We start from the raw sequence: 10,654 nt of genomic DNA, 5'->3' as shown, positions 1-10,654 counted from the left end.
CGCCGGGTGCCCCCCGCCCGGCCCCCGCTCCCCCGGGGCAGCCCGGGGGCTCCGGCTCCGCTGGGACCCCCCCGTTCTGTGCAGGGTGCCCCCCGTCCCGGACGGGGTCCCCCCCATCCCATTCGTAGGTCTCCATCCCCTTTTGCGACCCCCGTCCCAGACGGGGCGCCCCCGTCCCGTTTGCGGTTCTCTGGCTCCTTTCGGGACCCCCACCCCGTCCGGGGTGCCCCGTCTCGTCTGCCGCCCCCCCCATCCCATCCAGGGTTCCCCCCCATCCCATGTGGGGGTCTGTGTCCCCTTTTGGGACCCCCATCCCATCAGGGGTCCTCCATCTTCTTTTGGGACCCCCGTCCCATCCAGGGTTCCCCCTCCATCCCATCCCGGGTTCTCCATTTCATCTGCCCCCCCCATCCTATCCAGGGTCCCCAAATCTCATCCAGGGTCCCCCCCATCCCATCTGGGGTTCTCCATCCCCTTTTGGGACCCACATCCCATCTGGGGTCCCCCCATCCCATACAGGGTTTCCCCATCCCTTCTGGGGTTTTCTGTCCCCTTTTGGGTCCCCCCGTCCCATCCAGGGTTCTCCGTCTCCTTTTGGGACCCCCATCCCATCCCGGGTTCTCCATTTCATCTGCCCCCCCCATCCCATCCTGGGTCCCCAAATCTCATCCAGGGTCCCCCCCATCCCATCTGGGGTTCACCACCCCCTTTTGGGACCCCCATCCCATGCAGGGTCTCCCCATCCCATCTGGGTGTCCTCACCCTGCCACTGTCCTGTCCAAGGTCCCCCCCCCCTCCCATCTGGGGTTCTCTGCCCCCTTTTGGGCTCCCCGTCCCATCCAGAGTTCCCCCCCCATCCCATCCAGGGTGCTCCAGCTCATCTGAGCCCCCCCCCATCTCATCCGGGCACCCCCCACCCCATCCAGGGTCCCCCCATCCCATCTGGGGTTCTCCATCTCCTTTAGGGCCCCCCCATCCCACCCAAGGTGCCCCCCTCCTCTGGGTCCCCCCTTCCCATCTGGTGTCCCCCCCCCCATCCTGTCTGGGTGCCCCCGCCCTGCCCACGGTGTCCCCCTGCTGTTACGATGTCCCTGTCCCACCGAGGGTCCCCACGTCCTGCCTGGGCACCCCATGTCCTGCTTAGGGTGTCCCTGCCCTGCCCCATCTTATCGGGGTGCCCCTGTCCCACCCAGGATGTCCCCGTCCCAATGAGGTGACCCCATCCTGCTGGTGTGTCCCATCCCACCAGGGTCCCCCTGTCCCACCAGGACATTCCTGTCCCCCCAGGCTGTCCCCATCCCACCAATGTGTCCCCATCCCACCGGGGTGTCCCCATCCCATCAAGGTGTCCCCGTCCCACCAGGCTGTCCCCATCCCACCAGGGTGTCCCCATTCCCCATCCCACCAGGACATTCCTGTCCCCCCAAGGTGTCCCCATCCCACCAATGTGTCCCTGTCCCACCAGGGTGTCCCCATTCCCCATCCCAGCAGGCTGTCCCCATCCCACCAATGTGTCCGCGTCCCACCGGGGTGTCCCCATCCCATCAAGGTGTCCCCGTCCCACCAGGGCATCCCCATCCCACCAGGGTGCCCCCATTCCCCATCCCACCAACGTGTCCCCATCCCACCAGGGTGTTCCCATCCCCCCAAGGTGTCCCCATCCCACCAACGTGTCCCCATCCCACCAGGCTGTCCCCGTCCCACCAGGCTGTCCCCATGGCAGTGTGGTGCTCAGGGAGGATTCCCCGTCCCACCCCACCCCGGGCAGGGATCGGGGTTCCCGCGCAGCTCCAGGACCACCCTGCAGGGCAGGACCCCGCAGAAAACCCCTTTTACTTCAGTCCCCGTCCCTCGGGGCCACCCCACGTCGCCGAACCGACCCCAGCGGGGCACGAAGCCGCCCGCCTGCCCCCAGCCCCCCCCCCCCCCGGCACCACACCACAAAGGTCCTTCAGTGGCTTCCCCCGAAATATGGCACGGGAAGGCTGAAAAGCCCTTTGTGCCCCCGAACCGGCGGTGACCCCGAGCCCCCCGCCCGCGGCTCGCAGGGAGCAGCTGCCGGGTGTCGGGGCGGCCCTCCCCGCGCAGCCCCCCCAGAGGTTTGATTGCCCCTGCTTTTAATTAACAACTCGTTACGGCGCCGCGCACAGCTGGCAGCGCCCGCGCCGGCTGCGGGATCCCCCCAGGATGCGCCCGAACCCCACAGATCTGTAGGGTTTGGGGGCAGCTCCCCGCACGCAGGGGATTTAGCCCCCCCCCCGCCGTGATTTCTGCTGCCAGGTTTTGGGGTGGGGACATCGATGTTGTCCCCCCCCCGTGTCCCCCCCCGTGGTGACAGCAGCCCATGCACAAGGGCTGTGGGGAGGAGGCACCCATGGGTGCTTGCACCCACGTCCATCCCACCATCCCGGCACCTGCCATGCAGGGGGGCGCAGGGGTAGCTTGGTGGTGGGGTGGGGGGGTCCAGGGGTCCTGGGGTGTCCCGAGGGTCCTGGGGTCTCTCAGGGTGCCCAAGGGTCCTGGGGTGTCCCAGGGATCCCATAGTGGCAGGGGGGGGCAGGGTGTCCAAGGGGGCTTGGGGCACCCAGGGGTCCTGGGGCACCGAGGGGTCCCGGGGTGTCCAGGGGGTGCTGGGGTGCCCAGGGGTCCCATGGTGACTGGGGGTCCCAGGGGTCCCAGGGTGTCGGGGTCCTGGGGCACCCACAGGTCCTGGGGTGTCCCAGGGCATCCAAGGGGTCCTGGGGCATCCAGGGGTCCCGGGGTGTCCTGGGGTGTCCCAGGGGTCCCGTGCTTGACGGGGGTCCCATGGGTCCCACGTTCCCCAAGGGGTCCCGGAGCATCCATGGGGTCTGGGGCGTCCAAGGGTCCTGGGGTGTCCTGGGGGCCCTGGGGTGTCCCAGGGGTCCCACGGCGGCCGGGGTCCCCGGGGTCCCCAGGGTGTCTGGAGGGCCCCAGGGGGGGGAGCCCAGGAGTCCTGTGGCTGCTGGGGGTCCTGTGGTGAATGGGGGGGTCCGGGGGGGTCCCGGGGGGTCCGGGTGCCCCGTGGTGCCTGGGGGTCCCCCTGTCCCCAGGGGTCCCCAGGTGTCCCCGGTCCCGCAGTCCCAGGGGGGACACCTGCAGCCCCCCCCCCAGGAGGCCCCCATGGGTTGGGGGGCGAGCTCCGAACGGCCCCGGGGCAGCCGGGGGGGGGGGCCGGGCACAGGGTGGGGGGTGGGGGGCACATATACACGGAAACCGGGGGGGAAAAAAATGAACCCGAAATCGCCCCAAAACGCCCCAAAACGGGACGGGGCGGGAGGGGGGGCGCGGGGCGGGGGGGGGGGGGGCGGGGGCGGGGCGAGACTTGGAGGGGGCGGGGCTAGACGCAGAGGGGCGGGGCTTGGTGGAGCGAGGGGGCGGGGCGATGCGCAGGAGGCGGGGCTATGTCCAGAGGGGCGGGGCTTGGTGGAGCGAGGGGGCGGGGCGATGCTCGGGGGGGCGGGGCGATGTCCGGGGGGGCGGGGCGATGCGCAGAGGGGCGGGGCTCTCCAGAAGGGGGCGTGACCCAGGGGGCGTGGCCTTTCTGCCCGAGGGCGGGGCGGGGCGTCGCCCAATGGGGGCGGGGCGTCGGCACCTGGGGGCGGGGCGAGGGGCGTGGCCACCGGAAAGGGGGCGTGGCCTCGTCGGCGCGGCGCGGCGCGGGCCGGGAGCGGGCGCTGCCATGGCGCTGAACCTCAGCAAGAACGGGCGGGCGCTGCAGGAGGCCTACGGGAGGGTGGTGGCGGCGGGGAGCCCCACCGACTGGTGGGCGCGGGGGGGCGAGGGGGGGGCACCGGGATGGGGGGGGGAGGGGGCGGGGGAGGGGCTGGGGGGGGAAACGGGGGGAGGGGGGAAGTGGGGGGGAGGGGGCGGGAAGTGAAAGTGAAAGTGGGGGGTGGGGAGGGGGCTCTGGGGGTGGGGGGGGGGGGAATTGGGGGGTGCACGGGGGGTATGGGAGGGGGGTGGGGGGAGGGGGAGGAGGGGTTCTGGGGGGTGGGGAGTGAGGGGATGGGGGTTGGGGGGGATTGGGGTTGGGGCTGGGGGTGCATGGGGGGGTGGGGTACCCGTAGGTAGGGGTTTGGGGGGGCTGTGGGTGCATGGGGGGGTGGGGTGGGGGTATCCCGGGGGGGAGGGTTTGAGGGTGCTGGGGGATGTAGGGGGTGCAGCGGGTTGGGGCTGGGCGGGTGCGGGGGGGGGCAGGGGGTGGGGTACCCATAGGTGAGGGTGTAAGGGGGCTGGGGACTGGGGGGGGCAGGGGTGGAGGCTGGAGGGGATGGGGGTTGCACAGGGGTCGGGGTGGGGGGGCCGTGGGTCACCCCCCCCGGCTGTCCCGCAGGGCCCTGTTCACCTATGAAGGCAACAGCAACGACCTGCGCGTGGCCGGCTGCGGGGGTGAGCGCGGGGCACGGCCCCCCCGGGAACAGGGAAGTGGGCGCCAGGCTCTGCCCCCTGCCCCCCCCCCCCCCCTCCTTGGGCCCGGCTGTGGGTTCCCACGCTGGAGCCTGGCGGTGCCGGTGCCGCCCATCCCTGCCCGGCGGATTTGCATCCAGCGGCCCTTTCCTTCCTGCTCCGCCGCCCCAGCATCCCGCCTGCCCTTCGTGCAGGGGGCACGAGGAGCTCGGAGGGGGGGGGGCAGGGTTTAGGGCTGGCACTGGGGACTTTTGGGTGCGGGTCGGAGGTCCCGCGCGTCCCCTCCCGCGGAGCATCCGATGCCTTTTCGCTGGGCCATCAATATTTCATAGCGGCGAGGAAGGAGAGCTCCGGTCTGAGCAGGCTGCCACCAGTGAGCATCAGCCCCTTTTCTGCTTTGCTGGGCTCAAAGCAGGAGGGATCCTCGCTGGTGGGCTCGGTTTTGGGGATGAGAGCGGGGTTTTTGGGTGATTCCCTGCTGGGGGCGGCTGCGGGGCCAGGCAGGAGGTGCCGACGTCCCCTCGTAAGCCCCAACCCCGCTCCTCTCCTGGCGCAGACGGGGGCCTGGAGGAGATGGTGGAGGAGCTCAACAGCGGGAAGGTGATGTACGCCTTCTGCAGGGTGAAGGACCCCAACTCCGGCCTGCCCAAATACGTCCTTGTCAACTGGGTGAGTGGGGACGGGGACCGAGACACATGTTGGGGACCTCCCCCGGTGCCAAAAAATGCCCGGTGGCCAAAAAAACCAGCAGGTGCCCTGCAGCCAGGCAGCACCGCGGTCCCCAAATGGCACTTGGGGACAGTTTTCCATCCCAGATTCAAGGTGCTGCTGCTGGAGAGACCCCCGTGGGCTGGGACCCCCCCGGTAAGCGGGTGCCAATGGTTTCCCTTGCAGACAGGCGAAGGCGTCAACGACGTGCGGAAAGGAGCCTGCGCCAACCACGTCAGCACCGTCGCCGGCTTCCTGAAGGTCCGGTGGGCTCCCGGTGCCCCCCAACCCTTCTCCTGCCACGGGGTGGTCCCCGAGGATGTCACCTCGAGGCCACCCCTCTGAGCCGGGGCTGTCCCCGTGCAGGGCGCGCATGTCACCATCAATGCGCGTGCCGAGGAGGACGTGGAGCCTGAGCTCATCATGGAGAAGGTGGCCAAAGCCTCGGGGGCCAACTACAGCTTCCACAAGGAGAGCAGCCGCTTCCAGGACGCCGGACCCCAGGCTCCCGTGGTGAGTTGGTGTTAGGAGACGCCCGAGACCACCTTACGGCTGTCCTGCGGTGCCGTGATGTGCCGGGCACGGGGCTGGATGGAGCTCAGAGTGTTTTTTGGGGGAGCTCGGGGGCTTTGCTCAGCCTCACAACTCTCTGCTGCCCTGCAGGGCTCCGTCTACCAGAAGACGAACGCGATGTCTGAAATCAAGAGGGTGAATAAAGATAATTTCTGGGCCAAAGCCGAGGTGAGTGCCGGGCAGCCGGGCTGCTCTCTGCTCGCCGATGCCAAGCTCTGGGGCTGGGGGGCTGTGGAGCCGACCCGTGCGCGTGTCCCGGCAGAAAGACGAGGAGAACCGGCGGCTGGAGGAGAAGAGGCGGGCGGAGGAGGAACGGCAGCGGCTGGAGCGCGAGCGGCGGGAGCGGGAGCTGCAGGAGGCGGCGGGGCGGGAGCAGAGATACAAAGCCCGCTCCAACGAAATCGAGGCCCAGAAGTGAGTCCCTGGCGGCCGTGACGTGTCCCCGGCTCGCGCTCCCGTGACACAACGGGAGGTGTGGAGAGAACCCTCTGGCCGTGTGTCCGCCTCCGGCCGTGTGTCCGACGCCAGCCGTGTGTCTGCTCTCCCCGGGGCTGGGGAGGCTCCGAGCATCGCTCCCCGTGGGCAGAGCCTTCCCCAGCTCCCTGGGGCAGCTCCCGCTGTGCTGTCCCCGTCCCCGCGTGGCCGTGGTGCTTAGCTGTCCTTTTGTCACCCTCTGTCACCGCAGGAGGCTGCAGCAGGAGGCGGAGAGGAGGGACAGGGAGCAGCAGCAGCGGGTGAGCCTCGGCACCGGGCTCTCTGAGGGTCTCGGGGTGCCGAATCCAGGGGGTGTCCCCCCTGTTCTCCCTCTGCCACCCCTCCTTGCCCCCATTTCTGCGGTCCCCGGGGGGGTGGCTCCATGTCACCGACCCCTCTTGTGCCGCAGAAGGAGCAGGCGGAGGAGCAGGAGGCCGAGCAGCGGAGAGGCTTCAGGAGGAGCGAGTCAGTGGAGAAAGCCCAGGTGCGCTTTGCTGGGGGGGACCCGCGCTGGGGGGCTGCTCCCGGCCCCTCTGCCCCTTCCAGCCCCTCCGGCCCCTGCTTAACCCCTGGTTCCCGTGCAGGAGGCAGCGTCGCTGATCGCTCAGAGGCCGGTGAACCCCCGCGACATCTTCAAGCAGAGGGAGAGGTCGGCACCCGGGGACACAGCAGCTGCTGCCCAGCCAGGTGGGACGTGGCAGTGGGCACCGGGGGGCTCCCGGGGGGGGGGGGAAGCGTTAACAACCGAGACTGCCGTATCCGCTGTACCCCACTGTACCTGGGAAGCTTTAGATTTCTTCATATTTTTTTAATGAGACGTACTAATGCCGGAAAGGAACCCGGCCTGGCTGCCTGCCGTCCCGCCCGGCTGCTCACGCGCTCGAGCGCAGCCGACGAGACCGAGCCGCTCCGCGGGGCAGGAGCCAGGAAGTTGTGAAAACCGAAGCTGGGGCTGCAGCCGAGGAAGCCGCTGCAAACACGTGATGTGCCCAGGCCAACATCCCCCCCCCAGCAGCCCAGCCCCCAGAGAACGACTCGAATTAGTCCGGAGTAACCCATGTTCCCCGGTTTTGCGGAAGGAGCGCGAGCGCACCTTGGTGGCGCGGCCCCGTGCTTGTTTGCGCTCGGAGGCACCGATGGGCGAGATAAGAGCGGCAGGAAAATCCCCGGGGAGCCGGCGCTGCCTGCCTCGGAGCTGCTCCGCTTCCCCGACACGACGTCGGGGCAGGTTTCTTGTTCGCTCGGCTGCGGCGCTGCTGTAACCAGTCGACAAACTCGTTTTTTGCAAGAGGGACCGGAGCTGGAAAATCCTGCCGGGGGAGGCGAGCCCGGTGGCAGGCAGATGGCGAGCGAGGGGTACCTGAGCCCCTTCCTCCAGCACCTCCATCTCCTTTTCCAGGCAAATTGCGCAGCCCCTTCCTGCAGAGGGAGGCGAACGCGGTGCCGAGCCCCGGCCCCCCGGCGCGGGAGACGCCGCCAGCATCGCCGGTGCCCGCTGCAGGTGCGTGCCTTCGCGGACGGGCCGAGCACAGCTTCTTGCCGCGCCTCTCCGAAGCATCCCCGGAGCTGGCAGCGGGTTCTGCTCGGTTTCTGCCTTGTCCCCATCTTCCTGCGCCTCGGCAGAGAGCAGGCAGGGTTTGGCTTTGGCTCGAGGTCTGAGGGTGATGCTGAAGCCAAGGGGGAGGATGGGGAGCGGAGGGGATGGAGCCGGGCTCCTTCCAGCGGTGCCCAGTGCCAGGCCCAGCGGCGCTGGGCACAAACTGGAGCCAGGGAGGCTCCCCCACGAAGCGCGGCCGTGCCAGGCGGGTGCCGGAGCCCTGGCACAGGTCCTCAGGAGGTGCCGGAGCCTCCTCCTCGGAGCCTTCGCACCCGGCTGGATGTGGTGCAGGGCTCTGGGTGGCCCTGCTGGAGCTGGGTGGCACCAGAGGGGCCCGGAGATGCCCCCAGCCCCCATCACCCCGCGGTCCTGTGACCTCCGGGCTGAATGCTGGTGTTCAGCCTCCGGCCTGGGCTTCGCCATCCACGCTGAGCCTTTCCCCGGGGCCGCTGTGCGGGCGGCCGGGGCCGGCTGCGGTCACCACTAGATGCTGCTCTTGGCCAAGGTCTCGGCGCCGGCCCTTCCCCGCCGCTCGCCGCAAGCAGCAGAGCCTGGCTATTTGCGTCGCTGGTATTTTAGGAAATGATGAATCTCGGGCAAGCTCACTCCGTTCCCCATCGGAAATGCTGCGTCTCATCCTTTTTAGGGCTCCCCAGCCCCACGCTTTTCCCCCTTGCGGGGTTTGTGCTCGCTCAGCCCCTTCCCTGCAGCGCAGGGACCTCGGGGACGGTGGCAGGGGGGAGCAGGGAGCGGGTTGGTGACACACGTTCCCCTTGCAGGGTACAACTCGAGCGCCCCGGAGCCCCCTGCGGACGAGGCCAATGTGTACGAGGAGCCGCCGGACGCCTCGGCCATCTACGAGGAGCCCCCTCAGGTTGGGTGGCACGGACGGGATGCACCCCGAGCATCCCCGTGGGTCCGAGCCCCGCTGGTGCCCTCGGGGCTTTCTATCCCCTACACCTCCTCCTCCTGCTTGCACATCCCAAAGCAGCAGGGCCAGGCAAGGCCGGCTGTTCTCAGCAGGCTGCGTCAGATTCTCCGCTGTGTACTAGCGGGGTTGTGTCACGCTGCAGCACTTCCTTTGCAGATGTGGTGGATGCTCGGTTTCCTCTCTTTAGCTGGAGGGGAGTGTTCTGGACGTGGCCTTCCTGGACTCGGGGCACCGGGGTGGCCATATCCAGCAAACAATTGTGCTGGGGGGACGCTGCTCACTGGCTGCATCCTGCACCGGGGCAGACCCCGTGCCCCAGAGCCTGGCTCCGCCTAACGAGGCACAGCATCGTTAACACCCTTTTCTCCCTCCCGAAGGACCACGCTGATGGGGCTAAGTACGACTACCCGGCCGAGTACCAGCAGACGCTGGACCTGGCGGGGAAGGGGCTGTGTGCCCGGGCTCTCTACGACTACCAAGCGGGTACGGGCTGGGGGGCTCCTCCGAAATGGGGGGCGCGGGGCCCAGAGCTGGGCAGGGCATTGCCCATCGCGCTGCGGCATCCGCAGCAGGGCCGACAGGGAGCAGCTCCCACCCCCTGCAGAGCTGGGAAAGCAAATGAAGGGGGACGATGCCCTCCCTCCCTTTTATTTCCTACAATCTGTTTCTTGCTGTCCTCCCTCCTGTCCCGGAGCCAGCTTTGCCCGGATATTTGTGTTTTGTAACGTCTGAGCCGCCCTGGCTCCCTCCAGCCCTGGCCGTGCCAGCAGCTGGATCCCCAGCACCGAAGGAGGGACACCCGAGGCGGGCGGGGGGCTCGGGGCAGCCCCGGGGGTCCGGGCTGTTCCTCACTCACCCCCCCTCCGTCTCCTTCCAGCTGACGACACTGAGATCTCGTTTGACCCTGAGAACATCATCACCAACATCGAGATGATCGACGAGGGCTGGTGGCGGGGCTACGGCCCCGACGGCCACTTCGGCATGTTCCCCGCCAACTACGTGGAACTGATCGAGTAAGGGGGCGGCGGGGGCCACGGCAGCTCCCGGCCCCCCGGGAGCGCTCGGCTCCAGCCTGGTTCTTCCAAGCAGCGCGTGGCTTTCCTTCCTTCCTTCCTGCCTTTCTTCCTTCTCTCTGAGTGACGTGCCATGGCCCTGAGACCCCCGACCCTGGAGCCCCCATAAATGCCCCCCCGGGGGCACTGGCAGAAGCCCCACAGCTCCGTCCCGGCGCGGAGCAGCCGCCTGCCCCGCGGGCTCCCCTTCCTTCTGGCATCTCGTGCGGTCCGACCCCTCGCAGGGAGCCCAGAGCTGCAGCCAGCGCTCGGCTTTCCAGCTGGGGAGGAGATCAAACGAGGCCAAAGTGGGGGTTTTTAGCAAAAGCTGTGAGCGAGGGCTCCCCCCTGCGTGCCCCATTCACTGTGAACAAGGAAGAGCCCGGTCCGGCTGCCGCCTTCCTCTCGGTCGCCTCCAGCTCCTTTCCCTGGTGTTGCTTTTGGAACAGAAGGACGCGACGGGTTTTACGACGGGTTTTAGCAATGCTGGGGCTGCTCATGCCCCCCCCCCCCCCGGTCAATAAAAGGGCTTTTCTTTGGTGACGGCTGCACAGGACCCGGCCGTGCCCCTGCTGCTCTGCGCCACCATCAGGGTCCCCGCTCTGCGCTCCCCTAACCCCGCGCCCCGTGGTTAATCCCCACTCCTACATTGGAAGGCTTTTCAGCATGATTTGGGGTGAAATGGCGGTGTTTTGGCACAGGGCTGGCAGAGGGCATGGGTTTTTAATGCCAGCCGCCAGCGCCAACGAGAAACCTTTAATAAGGGGAAGCTGAGCTGGGCGTGGGGCTCAGTGCCAGTTTCGCAATGGGTCTGAAGCTGCGGCCGCGCTGCGCCGAGCGGGTTCGTGCGCCAGGGGGTGAGGGCAGGGATAATTAGGTGGGCAATTAGTA

The 10,654-nt window shown here is 68.6% G+C and overlaps 1 protein-coding gene across 1 annotated transcript; it reads left to right on the top strand.

The window, feature by feature from the left end:
• The first annotated feature begins 3,628 nt into the window (after positions 1-3,628).
• Positions 3,629-10,319, top strand: DBNL (drebrin like). The gene is made up of 14 exons (XM_083811529.1): positions 3,629-3,783; positions 4,355-4,410; positions 4,985-5,097; positions 5,323-5,397; positions 5,503-5,649; positions 5,800-5,877; positions 5,972-6,123; positions 6,395-6,443; positions 6,593-6,667; positions 6,768-6,870; positions 7,583-7,684; positions 8,560-8,654; positions 9,089-9,194; positions 9,589-10,319. Exons 1-14 carry the CDS (start codon positions 3,701-3,703, stop codon positions 9,726-9,728), a joined length of 1,374 nt encoding a protein of 457 aa, XP_083667655.1. The 5' UTR covers positions 3,629-3,700; the 3' UTR covers positions 9,729-10,319.
• Positions 10,320-10,654: the final 335 nt, after the last annotated feature.

Source organism: Anser anser (genome assembly GCF_964211835.1).
Source record: "Anser anser genome assembly, chromosome: 26".
In the NCBI taxonomy this organism is placed as follows: Eukaryota; Metazoa; Chordata; class Aves; order Anseriformes; family Anatidae; genus Anser; species Anser anser.
The sequence above is the reverse complement of the archived record's forward strand: the minus strand, read 5'-3'. Positions and strand labels throughout refer to the sequence as shown.